At 37.9% G+C, this 16,620-nt stretch overlaps 1 protein-coding gene across 4 annotated transcripts in view; it reads right to left on the reverse strand.

Moving 5' to 3' along the window:
• cacna2d1a (calcium channel, voltage-dependent, alpha 2/delta subunit 1a) overlaps nt 1-16,620 on the reverse strand; it is a 91,950-nt gene that overhangs the window by 15,118 nt on the left and 60,212 nt on the right. For 2 of the 4 annotated variants that reach the window (XM_017414829.3, XM_017414828.3), the window contains exons 19-33: nt 13,089-13,160; nt 12,912-12,983; nt 12,773-12,834; nt 10,999-11,075; nt 8,597-8,605; nt 7,147-7,155; nt 5,375-5,435; nt 5,179-5,285; nt 3,041-3,125; nt 2,842-2,904; nt 2,475-2,578; nt 1,593-1,664; nt 1,167-1,234; nt 1,046-1,084; nt 874-945 (exon numbers count right to left, since the gene is read on the reverse strand). In XM_017414829.3, coding sequence (XP_017270318.1) covers nt 874-945; nt 1,046-1,084; nt 1,167-1,234; nt 1,593-1,664; nt 2,475-2,578; nt 2,842-2,904; nt 3,041-3,125; nt 5,179-5,285; nt 5,375-5,435; nt 7,147-7,155; nt 8,597-8,605; nt 10,999-11,075; nt 12,773-12,834; nt 12,912-12,983; nt 13,089-13,160 — 972 coding nt within the window. The remainder of the gene's footprint in view (nt 1-873; nt 946-1,045; nt 1,085-1,166; nt 1,235-1,592; nt 1,665-2,474; nt 2,579-2,841; nt 2,905-3,040; nt 3,126-5,178; nt 5,286-5,374; nt 5,436-7,146; nt 7,156-8,596; nt 8,606-10,998; nt 11,076-12,772; nt 12,835-12,911; nt 12,984-13,088; nt 13,161-16,620) is intronic. The other 2 variants (XM_037981369.1, XM_017414830.3) reach the window with 2 other exon arrangements.

Genomic DNA, 16,620 nt, shown 5'->3' on the forward strand with positions numbered 1-16,620 from the left:
GCAGTGGCTACAACAGATCCCAGGAGCAACATCAGACATCTCAGTCCAGAAATGTGCAGTTCTAGGCACAGCCAAGATACTGCGCAGAACCCTCAAGCTCCCAGGCCTCTGGTAGAGGACCCGAGCTCAGAGGATGAAACAAAGACCACCTGCGGAGGGTGAGAAGGGAATTTTTTTTTTTAATATATATGTATATAACTTGAATGCTTGGGACTTGAGATTTCAGCCACCATTTTCCCAATTTCACCAGCTATGGTTTTGCTTGTATAAGATTGCAGATACGGTTTGGTCCATGTGGCTCTGTGACGGACTTGCGGCCTGTCCAGGGTGTCCAGGAATTTCAGATGGCTTAAAACTAAGAATCAATTTCCAATCATTAAACACAAAAGCAGATTTATCTTCTGTAAGAATTCCCTTCTGAGGATTGTAAGAGCTAGATATTTTATTACCTGAGCAGCCTAATGCTTTCATATACAAATAAGTTTTCTCATACATTTCTTACGCACAATAACCATGCTTGGTGACTATTTATGGTTTCGCACTTGCATAATTGCCTTCCTTTCATGGCATTGGGTGACAGAAATAAGTAGCATTTATATCTGCAGTAGGACTCTATTAGACAAGCCGATTAGATCCTCATTTTATTAGGCGTCTTCTGTCCTTATCCAGAAATAGATCAAAGGGTGCTTTCAGTCCCTGTGGCCCCACTCTGTGGAACATCCTGTTTGCTGACCTGAGGCCTGCAGGCCACAATCATTTCCATATTTAAACTCTACTCAGACTTGTAGAAATTGATTTTGTTGGATTCAAGAGTGTTGCCACTTCTGAGTCAACTGAAATTCCTAAAATCTTAATGTAAAATGCAAAGGTCACCTTGTTAATGTGCTCATCTTGGTTGGACATCACAATAAATCCACCATCATCTAGAAGGACACAGTCTATTCTCTGAAATTACACATAAAAAAGATTAAATTAATCTTCTATTCCCATTTTTTATTTATATCAACAAAAAAAAAAACATCAAAATGCACAATAAACCTCCCACCTTGTCATTTCTTGTACAGCCGCAGATCTCATCCTTGCACTTCAAACACACAGGAGAGCAGAATTAAAAGTTAGGTTTTGATGCTTCGCTCATCTGTGTTATACAGTTAAAATCTACTCACACTCCTCTTGTGTGTGACACTGATTAAAATCTCCATCCACGCCTCAACGTCCAACTTCACACCAGCCACTTGGACGAGAAAGACACAAAAATCCAGACATCTTAGTTCATATTGGTCCTCTGCATCAACTTTACTCTCTGAACTTTAAGAATTTACGCTTGGCTAAAGATCACAGGCGATGGGACTACTTGATGTGTGGTTTGTGCATGTGTGTTTGTGTCCAAGAGATGAAGAGAATCGGAAAAGTAGGGAGTGGTGGTCATTTAGGAAAAAAAAAGCCTGTGACAGTGTTTAGAGTTATAGTAGCTATAAGGCATAAAGCTTACATACTGTGGCCGTGTGTCAGTGTGTTTATGAAAAGGTGGCAGGGTAAGAGAGAAAACTTGAGAATATATGATTTAAACATGCCAACGGTTTTTCTTTTACCGGCTGGTTTGAGAGTAATGTCACCTATCTTGACGTTTACTGCTCTGCTCACAAGGACTGAGTTGTCACTTTCTGAATGAAAGAGAGAGAGAGAAAAATTTATTAATACAACCCCAGATCCAAAAAAGGTGGTACATTTTGGAAAATATAAATAAAAACAGAATGCAATGATTTGCAAACCTCAAACCCATACTGTATTCCCACACACAAACAATTTATGATATGTTACTAAAAAACTGTTTTTTAGAAAATAAGGTAATTTTGAATTTAATGGTAGACATTAAAAAGTTGGGACAGGGGCAACAAAAGGCTGTGAAAGTAAGTGGTATGAACAATAAACTGCTGAAGGAACATTTAGCATAAGGTAAGCATAGACTGTATAAAAAGAGCATTTTAGAGAGACTGAATATCTCAGACGTAAGGATGGGCAGGGGTTCACCAGTCTGCGAGAAAACATCTAGTTAAAAGAAGAGATGCTTCACAGAGGTAAAGATGACCCTATTATGTCTTTTTTGAGATAAGTTGCTGCCATCAAATTCAAAATTACACTTTGCACAAGGTCAGATTTATATAATGACATGTTATCCTGTGGCACAGGATAACATGTCATTATATACCTGTGCTATTAATTCCTTGTCTTGTGCGTATTTTTCTTTTGCACAAATTACCAAAGCAGATTCCTCATAGCGGCATAACTAAGTTGTATAAGTACTTGGCAAAACTTTTTTTTTCTTTTTTACTTTCAACATTTGATATGTTTACTGTGTTCCATTTTGAATAAAATATGGGTTTGTGAGAGTTGAAAATCCTTGCGTTTTACACAATGTGCCAACATTTTTGGTATTGGGGATGTAAACATTAAAAGCGCCCTCTGTCCTTTACCATTACAACGTGTTGGAGTAAAGATGTACAGATCATTGTCCAAACTCCGCTTGTAGAAACTCGACTCGTAGGTTTCTGCTTCTTCATTCCAGTCCAGTCCAGCACTGTTAAACACAGAAAAATGATGCTTCTCTGCAACTTCTCACTAAAACATACCTTATCCCACACATCTTCAGCACTTAAAGTTAAACTCAGTTGCAGTTTTTCTTCACTCAGCTGGTGCAGTCAATAATTCACATTTCACATCACGCTGTCGACAGTAGCAGAAGGATGAAGGTTTTATAAAACACAAGGACAGAAAGCTGCTGCTCTCATCAGACAGAAAAGCTGTTTAATTTTTACAACCCCCCAATAATTTGACAAATACCTTTTAGGGAAGACGCGTGTGATTCCTCCATCAGTAGCAACAAATCTGGCTGCAACACCGCGCCTGACGAGCAGAGAAAAAAAAACGCTATAAATCACAGTAACAAAAGTCTGGAACGTACTTTACGATATTTACGGGTGATGCTGAAATATTTGGAACGTCTGCACTGCCAAACACCAAGCATAGCTGCTTCACTTACTGCGACTCGTTTTCCTTCCAGATCTTGATCAGATCTAAGGTGATGCCAGCATCCAAAAGGAGTCTGTTCACCAGCTCCACATTACCTAAGAGGCAAAACATGATGCAAGTCTCATTAATATACACTTTTAATAGCAACTGTTTCTGCTGAATAATTCAAAACTGTGTATGGAGGTGGTAAAATAAAAGCTATACAGTTTTCTTTCCAGGTTATTGTCACTCACCACCGAAAGTGAAGCGGTGATAATGATTTTGCCCAGGTTTGTGTGTGTGTGTGTGTGTATGTGTGTGCTCATTTGTCTCAACACATACTCTAAAGGCCTACCCATTGTGCAACTTTGTTTTTTCTGTCTTAACACACTGGCATTATCTGCTTCTGTAAACACTGTGTCTGTTAGGTAATTATCTCATAAACCACTGGATGGATTTTAATGAAACTGTCAGAAATCGATAACTGAATGTGAATCTACAACTGAATTCAATATGGCAACCATAACTAATCAACCTTTTCCAACAGAAGATTTGACAAAACAAACAAACAAACAGAAAAAAGGTCGAGTTTATGTGGTAGTAGCTAAGGATCCTCCTCAACATGTATGCTAGGTGCCATCATAGTTCACGAGTTGTGTTAATGTTAGGATGGTGTGAAGACATGTTGATCTAAAACAGGTCATAACAGGCGGTGGGCAAAAGGCAATTCCTTAAAGAACAGAGGCCTTTAAGACAATTTCTTTTTTTAAAGATGGAAAAAACAGAACAAGCGCAAGTTAAAATAATAGTAAAAAAACATTTTAGGCAAACAAAATGAATACGTTTCAGTTGAAGTATCTCAAGGCTTAAAAGGTAAACAAACTTAAAACCTTGATGCAAAATTCCAAAGATGTCATGTACAAGGTGAGATGGCACAGGTGTATAAAAAAATACTTTCACAGACACCAGACAAGACCACATGACAAACATAACAGACAAAAATAAAAAAGCCGCTTCTCCCTTTCTGGCCATGCCCATATCTTTGAACCCTCCGACGACTTGTTTCAGTCCATAAACGTCGAGGTTCGTTGATACACCACCACCACCTCCTCCAATCTTTACGACACGCCACACACATCAGAAAAAAAACAGCTGGTGCAACACTTTAGTCCCCTCCGACTGCTCCGTCCAACCCTGTGTTGTGGTTTTCATTAAGGATTCTTTATTGAAGGCAGCCCAGGAATTCCTAATGTACTTCTTCGCCACTGCAGTGGCTTAACCACATAAAGCATGTAACGATGCTTGAGCCACAAATACTCTTGCCCCTCTTCCCCCTTGCCTGGCTCTCTGTGGACTCCATTAAACTAGCAGCTAATAACGGTGAAAGTAATATTTCAACCGGGTGAAAAGTTTTATTGGACTGATCGTGTTGAGATGTTTGAAGCAAGTCCTTAAATGCAAACCATCAAATTAAAACAATGGAACGCAATAAAATAGCCTTTTTTTAAAAAAAACCTGTGACTATTTGCTCAATACCCCTCCCCTCCACACACACACACAAAAAAAAAAAGAGTGATTCATATCAATGCAAGAAACGGTAAAGATGTTAATGCATTGGTCAGATGTCAGGGAGAAAGTCCACTTGGCCCCTGATTTGTGTTTTATTGCTCTGCACACGCTCACGGGTGGACGTGTCCTGCTCTTTTTCACAAACACACAGTAATTGGATGGGGTCGAGCGGGTACAGGAGGGGTGTGGAAGGCATATTACCGGCGAACGGAGTGAGTGTGTGTGTGTGTGTCACATCCAAGCAGACGTGCTTCACACATGTGCAGCCAGGCGTATGATGGTCAGAGCTTTGGAGTTCGCTTCAAATGGGGACCACGAACACAGGGGTTCCACATTACAAAGCTTTGCCTGCTCATGCACATCAAACCATCCAACCAGACCTGTATTTCACCGGACAGACCGACCTTTGGGAACAGGTTGGCACGCTTCTATTAAGTGTTCAACGCACACCTTTATGCTTAAAGCCAGATGGCTGGGATTTATTCACTTAAAACTGCTAAAGCAAATACAGAGAAGCTTTATAAAAGATTCCTTCTCAAAGGCAAGGAGCAGGTCCTACATAAAAAAATAAACAAATAAAAATCAAGATATTATACTTACACATTGGGTTGTTTGGTGTCTTTATATCAATATAATCATTGAAGTCCATCAGGAATTCTGTGTTGTTGGAGTTCTTATCAGGCAGCTTTAAGTCCTTACAGTACATCCTGTTGGAAACAAAATCAGACTTAGTTAGGTCAAAGTGGTCATATAAGGAAAAAAATACAGATGATTGAACTAAACTACAAGAACCTACCTTGGTGCAATGAATGTGTAGCCATATTCATCAAACTTGTCTGCCATCAGACTCTCAGAAACTGGTGAATTGTTAATAAAATACAATCAGATTACAAATGTTAATATATAGCTGACAGACTGTATGCAGATGATACCCTACTTGGCTGAATGTGTAACAGTGCAGCTTTAGGAACAACCAAATTGACATGAGGTTATATCCCCTTGGTAAGAATGATCCAGATGTACAAATACATTAAGATTTGAAAATAAAAGAAATATTTTTTTTATTGGTTGTTTTTATGTGCTTATTTAGTTTTAGCTTATTATTTTTTTTTATAAATTGTAATCCTTTTCTTGCTGGAGTGCTGGTTTGCTTTGCAGGTAATGTGCTATAAAAATGTGTCTCATCCTGGCAAAATGAGTTGTAATGAAAACAGGCGGCAGTGCAGAAAAAGTGAAAATATTGATTTTTGCCATAATTGAGATTTGGGGGGAAAAAAAAAAAGTCCATAAAGACTCCGTCTAGTGATCCGACTAACTAAAATGGCATATAATCTCCTTAATCTCCCTTTAAACTGATGTTTTCTAACAAGTATGTCTTCAGAAATAAGCCTTTTAATTCTAATCCTCTTAGTTTCCTCAGAATTAAATCTTTCTCTGCGGGCTGCCAAAGTGCTGGGAAATTCCTTCGAAGAAAGTCTGACATCGTGAAGCCCGGGGCATTCCCCTTTCAAAAAATGTGGCTCGAGGTCCCATCGACATCACACCAGACCAATAAAAGTCGTGTTTTCAAATCGTTACTAAAACTCACTTGTTGCTAGCTAGGTGATAAATTGCCAAATTTCAACAAACTATATATCATTTTTAAGTTTTTCAGATGGGGAATTTGAAAATAACTTCAAATGAAAAACCTCTCATTAAGCTTTATTTTGCCAGAACAGGTCACAAATGAAGTTTGATTTCAAACTAAAACAATAGCAAACCAAAAGTGTCATTTTTCTTTAATAAAAGCGCAAAAAAAAAAAAAAAACCTTTAGTTTGTGGGAAAAAATATTTTCAATTTTGTAATATTTTATTGAGGATTTCTGTTATTTTTTTTACGATTAGGCCTTTAGTTTAGTCAAATGCCCTAACTACATTTTCAAAATTGTTTTCAATTTGCTTGTTTTTGAAATGTTAAATTCCAGTTTCTTGTAATTTCTGAAGTGGTTTGGTTTGTTGTTAGATGTTTTAATCTTTTTGATCAGTTGTAGCATGTTTTTGGAAATTGTTTTGGTTTGTTATTGGTAAATAAAAAAAATCATTTTGTTTGTAAATCATTGATTTGCCTGATACATTATTGCAAAATGTTACAATTTTTCACACGTTGTTGCATTGCGTCGCCTTTGGTTTTGTTGCATTTTACCTGTAGCTGCACCATCAAATATACTCAGTCACATTTAACATTCTCCTGCTTATGCTTAAAATAAAGGGGAACATGCATTCTTTAAGATTAAATAAAGACAGATTTAAAAAGCAGTAGCAATATGTAATGCATACCTGGTACATACCAGGACGATACATACGTCTGTATTATGTATTGCTATCAAAAAATAAAAATCAGTGTTCATTTTTCATAAAATGGAAGGAATTGAAGCAAATGTCGAGCAATATTGAGAAGTTTACATTTTAAAATATGGTATAATGAACAAAAACCAGAACAAAGATGGCCAGGCATTTATTGTGAAGGGCCGACGAGGTTTTGAGATCATGAGGAGAGAGATGAAAGTAAAGGAGAAAAAAAATACTTGCCATTTTCCCCTGGAGTAGAAATATTCCCAGAGGATAGAAAGGGAATGAGAATCCCCCAGGGAGGTAAAGACGACAGGGAGATGAAAGAGGAGGGGGGGGGGGAAGAAGGACAGGGTAAAACCACAGAGGTCAAAAGGTGACAATATTTAATTCACAGAACGAGTTCTGAATAGAAATATTGCATTGCAGACAGAAGGTTTCAGGTCTTTGGATGTAGGTGGTGCTGATGGGGAACACACAGAGAAGGCTTAGATTGTGGTTAGGGGATGTATTCCTAGAAGCAGCATTAGCATCTTTTTGATGACAAAATAAATCTTGGTTATGATCAAACTTCTGTGATGTAGTTGCTTCATATAAAAATGAAAACCGCAGCTCATAACCTTGGTGTTTGTCCTCCACAACACACAGACTAATTACACCGTGCAGCAGCGTTTCTCATGACGGCATGGCGATTCTTTGGTGGTCATGCTTGGAAAACCCTCGTGGCTGTTCTTTGATATTTGCTCACAAAACTATCCAGTGATGATGAATGACAGGGAGATATGAGAAGTGATGAGAAAATTTATTTTCTGCTCTCTCAGGAGGCAAAGTTCATTCAAACTTCGAAACGGAGCTGAACACTAATCAGAGTCACACAAACATGAAAGCCAAGAACTTTCACTGACTGAGCAAATTAATGACAAATAGATGTGGGAATTGGGACTCGACGCATTTTCAAGTTCACTTGACATTTACAGAGTATTTGCTCTCGGAGAAAGAATAAAAACAGACACATTTGGGCTTCGGTTTCAGACAAACTGCAGAGCTTAACGACGTGCTGCGAGGACTTTTTGGTTCAACGCCCACAAATAAGACGAAACTGATGATGAAGCACACAGAGGGCCGAAGAAGAAGAAGAATCCTGTCTTTCATTAGGAGTTATTAAACAAGGTTGTAAAAATCAAAGTGAGCCAGAAAAAAAAAAAAAAGAGAAAACAAAGACACCAATTTATGCTTTGGGTACAGACTCACAGCTTTCTCCTTTATGGCTTCACCTTTAAGTAATGCAAACATCCTGTTCCTCTGTTCTTCCTGCCGCAGTGGGCTAGTGCCAAAACCACATCTGAGGGCCAGTGGAACACTTGGAGCAGGTGGGGGGGTTAATACATACATGCACCCAGACACCCACACACACACTCACACACACACACACCGTCTGCAACTCACAGGGGGACACATTGCATGCGAAGTGCTGCCTCTGAGAACAAACGCCGGCTTGATTCACTTTACCAAAATTGTCATTATTAATCAGAAGCCACTAATTGAAGTAAACAAAAACAAAACAAGCAAGAACAAAACGTTTGTGAGTCTGCGAAGCCACACACGGTAAAGTTCCATCCAAAGTTTATGGGAGATGAGAGAGCGAGAGAATAACAAACCAAGAGGAGAAGCACAGGAGGAGAATACTTGCCCAAAAATGCTGCAGAAGGTCCAACACACCAGGGATGGTCACGAGTTGACGACAAGAGGAGAATTTAAAAAGTTAAGAGGAAGAAGGGAATTGGAAAGAAAAAGAGTCGACAGGGTTACACAATATTTTATTCAAATATATATTGAATAAGAATATTGTATATGAAAGTAGAAAATCAAAAAGTTGGACGAAAGGGTTTCATTCCAGCTGAGATGACCAAATGATGGGAAATCTGTTCAGTTTGAAAATTTAGCTTTTGAACTGAGGTCCTGTGAAAATATTACAAACAATTAATAATACACCTGCTATAAAAACACTTAGCATTACAGGATTATAACTAATTTTTTTTCCTGCAGAAGGTGCCCAGGCTGCAATAATTATAGAAGTCTAGGTGAAATATCATGTAAAGCAAAACTGACAAAAATGAAAAGGTTTATAATTAAACTGAAGTTGTTACAAGAGGTAGTCTGGTCATTTTTGAAATGATGTCCTGTCAGATAGTTATCAGTAGTTAGTATTTTTTCAGCTGTGACAGGAGTCATGGAGCAAAGAGAAAAGGGCAGAAGTCTTCATCCAGGCTAGGCTAATGGCTAACCAAACAAAAGCCTGTTTTAGATTGTTTTTCAGGCTTATAAGATTAATAGATTTATAAGATTTTTAAAACAATGCCATATCAGATTTAAAAAAAAACTGTACGTTAGCTAATATTAAACCTTTTTGCATAGCAACACAGATGTTTAATTGAAAAAAGGTGACACATTAATCTGTGTCATGCTAAAGGATAGTGTGGCTAAATGCAACTTTCTTTCACACCTGTATGTTACAAAAAAAGGTTTTTATTACTGCCACAAATACTAAAGGGCCATCTACCACAAGTAAGACACCAATTGTTCATAATTTTCCACAGAACCCCACTTGAAAAGATGTGAGCTTTAGCTTTGAGGCCTAAGTGAAATTTAAATTATGATAAAAACCCAGGATTTAAAAATATGTAAGAGAGGTTGGTCACTCTGAAAATACTCATTGCTAACAGTTTAGGAATAAAGTTTTCTAGTTAAAACTGTAAAAAGGGCATCCTGTCATTAATTGCAATAAAAAAAATCACATTAAAACAGGACCAGAATAGCTGGAAACTTTAGACCCATAAGTAGTGCTGTACTGAAATCACCATTTGGGGAAATTATTGCAGAAACTCCTTAGATAGTCAGTGAGTGAAGATACAATTTTATGACTCTGCAAAATGCAAGTGAAAATTTACTTGGGGAGAAAAAAAAAAAAGAAGCCTAAACAAACAATATCCTGCCAGACTGCTGCCTTCTCTGAACCAATTTAAAAAAGATCGAGCTGAATCTGACAAATCACCCAGATTTCAGAGCAACACACGCCGTCGTCCAGATGATGTCAAAGAGTCTGCTAAAGTATTTTCAACCTCATTTTCTAGTTTGTACTTTAACAAGCAAAACACTGAACCTCGGATCTTTAAGGCCCTTCGAGCGGTTCACTGGCATCAACTGTAATTAATTAAAAAAATCCATGAAAACGGGGGGTGATGAAACATTTTGTAGTCGATGGATCAAGTGAGCTTGAAGTCTCTGCCAACTGATTTGAGTTTTTTCCTAAGATTAGGAGCGCAGAACTGGTGCCTGAAGTCCAAACTAGCTGGTGGCGCTGTAAGGTTTGTGCAGCACGGTCTAATCAGAGACAGTTACATCTTAATGCAGCGATCACATGGCACATGAAATCAATCTGAGCAGGGCTATAAGATTACACTTTTAGAAAGGAGGAACAGACAGATGCAATAAGAGACTTTAGACTCAGACTGGATTTCCTGATGCAGAATATATCAGCTAACAGAACCAAGTGTGAGCGTATGAATATCCACTTAGGGACTCGCACACAGAGTATGACACGTACCCGTGTTTCATCTCTAATGTGTGGAAAAACTTTAAGCAGGAGCTCTGCTTTAAGCAGGGCGTGATTAGGTTTAGAAAAATGAATGTGAATGTGACATAAAAAAGAATAACACAAAAGTCTGGAGTCATTTCTTTATATTTTGCTTCCAAAAAGCCAGGATGTGTGCAGAGTCTGTCAGTTATCAAAACATCTCACGAACCACCAGTCAGATTTTAATGAAACTTGCAGAAATTTATCACTGGATGTACATCCACAACTCATTAACTTTGGGAGTCGAACTAATTCAAGATGGCCACTTTGTTTTTTTGGATTTGGGCTGCTTTATCCACTCATTTCATGTCCGGTTTTTCTACCTGAAGGAAACACTTGGCTCCTTTGAACGAAATTGTAACAAAATTAGGGATAGTAACTACTGCACAGGGCTGTAAGGTAGTGGGGAAAGACAATAAACGGCACAAACAATTAGTCTGATGAAGAACGGAACTTACATATCGCCTGGGTGATCGTGTCGCCGATAGTGGCGCGGATGTAATGCATGCTGTACTCGGGAAGGACCAGGGCCAGGCTGAAAGAGGAGAACCAAGAAAAACTGTTAGTTTTAAGCTAAATATATCAGTCACAACATCAAAAGCATCACTAAAAGCTTGAAAGTATTCCTTTTCCTGATTACTTCAGACCACCCCACAGTGTCAGTGGGAAGAAAACACCGTTATGGTAAGAATATCTAAAGTTTGTCAGAGAAGAGCGACTGCAGTATTTCTACCTAATGAACCGAGCTTTGTAAGGACCACTACCTGCATGTAATAGGTTTGTTATTGTTGAAATCATCCTTCATTTTTATGCAAGGGACGATTTTGCCATTCCTGTTGACTTTTTCAAACTCTAAAACAAATAAGTTTAAGAGCACATTGATTTATGTTAGATATTTGTGTAATAAGGATGTAGGTTTTTTTTTCCTATAAAAGTCATTTTTTATAATAAGGTTTGTTTAATTATTGGCTAATATTGGAGGCTGAAAAACAACCAACACTCAATTAGATTCTCCTGGTTGGAATACCTGTCAGACTTCAAAAGGTTTAATAGACGAAGGATTGAATACAACTACAACACGCTCACAGCATTACAAATCTACAACGATATGATGTCAGACTATTTTTTTTCTTTTTTTTTTGGAAAAACAGCAATACACAAAGAGATCAGCAGATTTTAAATCAGTTCCCGAGCAGGATAAGGTTCCAGCACAAGCATCCAAGTACATCTCCACTTGGATGGCGGCTGAATAATGACCCGACGTGTCACCAGTCCCGCTGAGAATTACAGGCCTCTTGTATTGACTTGTAGTGAGGAAAGGAAGCAGTCCTCCTTCAACAGCCAGGAGGAGACTGCGGCTGCTGCCTCAGCAGAAGTAAAACCAGAAACTGTCAGTCTTTTTGATTCAAAGACTCACTGCAATTATTCAAAAACAAAGAGTGGCTGGATTGGTTTGAGTGTTTTAAAAGCCACAAATTTGTATTTAGCATTATATATGGTAAGTGTGCCAGTGCATAAGCAGCGAAGCACATTTAATTTATTCACAGTACTGCTTTGCTGTTTAGTTTTCTTCAGTATGTTTTTTTGCAATCACTTTATTTCTGTATACTTTGTGTCATTTTAACCATCCTTCTATCAAAATGTTCAGCTCGATCAATAAGAGTGCTGTGACTTTTTGGTTTTTGCAAGTTTTGGACTTTTCTAAATATTGAACTTTATTAACAAAAAAAAAAAAAAATCTATCTGTAGAAATACATGGAGAGCTCTTCAGTTCCATCAAAACATAATTATCTTTGAAATCTCCTCTAGCATAAATCACTATTTTTGTCTTCATATGCTCCATTTAGCTTTTCGCTACCGATTTGTTGATTTGTGCTGTTTGCTGCTGCTTTGGTGACTTCAGCTTTTTGCTACTGAATTATTACTGCTTTGTAGTTTTTGGCTTTTAGCTACAATTTTGCTAATTTAGTTTTTAAGCTATGGTTTTGCTGATTGTGGCTTTTAATTAGCGTTTTGCTAAAAATATTCTCTTCAAAACTGGAGCCTAATCTTTTTAACTTGTCATGTCTTCTACATATCACACTGTAGCAAAGAAAAAAAACAAACAAAAAAAACACCATCAGGGTTTTCTGTAGCTTACAGTTTAAGGATCTTTAGGACTGATATTTAACAAGTTGTTTCACCCAACAGCTGTAAGGCTTATTTTTTTATCCATTTTATTCAAAATGTTACCTGTAGTCTGTCCCCTTCACTGGCGCAAAGGTGTACGTCCTCCGACCTTGGTCAATGTAGCGCTTTAAGATGGACAATAATGTCAGCTTCAAAGCAGAAATCTGAACATCTTCATCCTGAACTCTATAAATAAGTTTACCTCATCCTGAGATTTCACCAGTGTGGATATAGTGTAATTTCCTGTTTGACCATCAATCATTTCTCTTCGGATCTGTTAAACAAACACCAACAACACAAACAAATACATTAATCATTCCCTTAATTTCTGATTTTAGCTTATGTGATCACAAAAGATGAAGTAAATAACGCCTCAAACCTCCACTTTGATGTCATTCTGAAGCTCCGCATCCAAAAAGTCAAGCGTAACAGGTTCATCAAACTTGGCCGTCTGCAAGAACGCAACATAATTATTCAGTATGACACTGCTATGAATCATTATTTCTGGGCTGTGAGTACAAAGGAGAAATGACCAGTAAACATCACGTATTGATCTTCTTTTTTCCAAAAAACAGGTTTTGCTTTGTAGTCTCAAAGAGGGAATCAATTATGAACCAACTCCGGATCATCTGCAACCAATCCACCTGATATGGAATTCTCAAGAAAAGCAGATGTCTTTAAGGTCAGTGAGAAACATTTTTGCCAAGCAAACAAACACCATCCTGCAACCAGATGACTGAGATGGTTTTGGGAAAAGAACAAAAAAAAAGATTTTAGATTTCTGCCCAACGACAAATATAAAAAACCATGACAGGTAGCAGACATACTGAAGGATACCGCTGACCAAAGAAGAACTTCATGAAGCTACAGCAAAGCCACAGGTATGTTTGTACTTGATTATTTAGAATTTTATGTTTACCTCACCAAATGACTGTTTTACTAATGTTAACAAGCAACAAATGGCGTTGTAGTTCTTCCCACCCATTTTTTCTTTTCAGGATTTTCCTTGGTTCAGTTTCCCCCCAAAATGAACAAAGAATAACCCCTTTCATTTGACCTCCTAATTTCCAGGTTAAGCATTGTTTTTATTAGTTTTGGTAAAACTGATCTTGAGTTGATAGTGTTCTTGGTCTTTTAGCTTCTTACTGTTGCATGATTTTTGACAGTACATTTAAGCAAATCTGTTAAAACTAGCTTCCTCCAAAGCCACATCTTCCTTGAAGTGAATCTATAATATCTCATTTAAACAACTGCAACACATTTTTCTTTCAGCTGCTCCCTTTTCAGTTGTCCTTTGTGTCCTCTGTCCTCACTCCATATATCACATATATCTCCTCTATATCTCTTCTTTGTCTTCCTGGCAGCTGCATCTCTAACATCCTTCTGCCAATATCCCCACTGTCCCTCCTCTGCACATGTCCAAACCATCTCAGTCTAACTTTATCTCCCAGTCGTTCAACCTGTGCCGTACCTCTGATGACCTCATTCCTAATCCTGTCCATCCTCGTCCCTCCCAAGGAGAACCTCAACATCTTCAGCTCTGCCACTTCCTGTTCTGTCTCCTGTCTTTTTGTCTCCAAACCATACAACATAGCCGCTCTCACCACTGTCTTGTAAACCTTTCCTTTGACCTTTGCTGCCACCCTTTAGTCACAAATCACTCCTGAATCTTTTCTCCATTCACTCCATCCTAACTGGACTCTCTTCATCTCCTTTTTACCACACTCCCTGTTTTCCTGAGTACTTGAAGCCCTGCACCTTTGTGACCTCTGCTCCTTGAAGCCTCACTGTTCCACCTGCTTCCCTCTCATTCACAGACAGGTACTCTGTCTCGCTTTGGCTGACTTCCATTCCTCCACCTCTCCAAGTTCTCTTCCACCTGTTCCCTGTTCTCACGGCAGATCATCATGTCATCTGCAAACATCACAGTCCACAGGGATTCCCGCCTAACCTCATCTGTCTGTCTGTCCATCACCAGAGCAAACAAGAAGGGGCTCAGAGCAGATACAAAATGCACTTCCACCTTGAAGCTATCAGTCACTCCTACAGCACACCTCACCACTGTCCTGCTGTCCTCAGACATGTCCTGTACCAGTCTAATAAACTTCTCTGCCACTCCAGATTTCTTCATACAACACAACTGCAACACCTTATTGTACTGGTCCAAAATGCAGCAGCTTGCTTTTTGCTTGGTAAGAAACAGAATGGTGATGTCACCCCAGTTTTGTCTACAAGGGAGTCCTGTCTCTTTCAGAACCCAGATTAAGATTTTATGACTCATTTCAAACATTCCAAGGAAATGCCCCTGAATAGATCACTGATGAGTTGCATCATCTTGCTCCAGTCAGCAGTGAGGTCAACATCTCAGCAGCTTTTTGATGCCCTCACTTCCAAATCAAAAACAAGAGGCAACAGAGGCTTTTCAGTAGTTTCCCCTAAATTATGAATTGTTGGGTCTCTCAATATCAGAGGTGAGCAAACATTTAGAAATGCAAAGTCTTTGCTTTAGGACATTTCTTTGCACTGGCTTTTATTCCCAGTTAGGCGTGACATTAATTATGTAAGTTTATGTGTATGTATACATATTTACATGTATATATTTTTAGCTATATGCACTTATTTTATATGATCTTTATTCTTCTTCACATGTTTGTACTCCTTTGTGTTTTTAACCTAATTGTGTTCTATTGGAGTGTATATTGAAGATTTCCAAACTCGTTGCTGTTCCAAAGTGCATAAAGAAATTTGACTATTTACCACTTCAATTTGAAAAGAACAATGAATAAATGAACAATAAACTAAATCTCATGAAAAAATAATTATGACTGATTTCCATGAGGTTTTAACTTTAATTTCGATGAAGTATATTTATAAACATACACACACTGAGATGTAGCTAAAAACAATATGGAAGTAGCAGACCAAACAGATCTTTTACACAGTAAACGGGGTTTTTTCTTCCATTTCCAATCCTGTTAGGAGAATTTAGAGCTTTCTGGCAGAAAGCCTTTGGGAAGTCAAACTGGGATAGTGAATAAAGTGAGGAAGAGCAAGTGGAATGCAAGCTGCAGAGACAAACTGGTTTAGAGACTGGACTCAGAGGGTTGGAACACAGACCGAATCATCTGGAAGGGTTTTGTTGTTTGACGATCATAGCTCGTGTTGCTGCAGAGCAGAAAACAGTTGTGGTCATTGGGAATCTATAGCTGTTACTATTAGACTTTAAATGAACAATTTTGGAATCCAGTTTGGCACAAAAATGTCTAACATGAAATGACTTCTCCTGAATATAAATAAATAAAAAGTCTTCCATATCATCAGAGCAATGTCTGAAATGACTTCATCCTGAGAAAATGATGAAAAAGAGGCAAATCTTTAATCCTGCTGGACCGACCCATCATTTCCCCAATTTCACAGAAGATAAACCCAAACATACAAGAAAAAACAAAACAAAAAACAATATCTAAGGAAGCAAACAGTTTTCTGCACTTTTCTTACAGGGCTACCATTGTACCAAGACAGTTAAAAAAAAAAGAGAAAACATTTAGCAAGGCTGTGGGAAGAAGGGGTGTACAGGGTGCTGCAGCAGCCCCGATGGACCGCAGCAGATATGCACGTCCAAATACAAAGATAATTAATAAAAAAATGAATAAAAGCAAATTTTATTAGTGCTGAATGTGTTTAAACCTCAATAATATTTTCATACCTAATTTAATACATTATAAACTTTTATTGTAGGCTGCTTAAAACAAACACACACACATACAGGTGCTGGTCATAAAATTAGAATATCATGAAAAAGTAGATTGATTTCAGTAATTCCATTTAAAAAGTGAAACTTGTATATTATATTCATACATTACATACAAACTCATATATTTCAAATGTTTATTTCGTTTAATTTTGATGAT

This window comes from Kryptolebias marmoratus, linkage group LG18, assembly GCF_001649575.2.
Source record: "Kryptolebias marmoratus isolate JLee-2015 linkage group LG18, ASM164957v2, whole genome shotgun sequence".
NCBI lineage: Eukaryota > Metazoa > Chordata > Actinopteri > Cyprinodontiformes > Rivulidae > Kryptolebias > Kryptolebias marmoratus.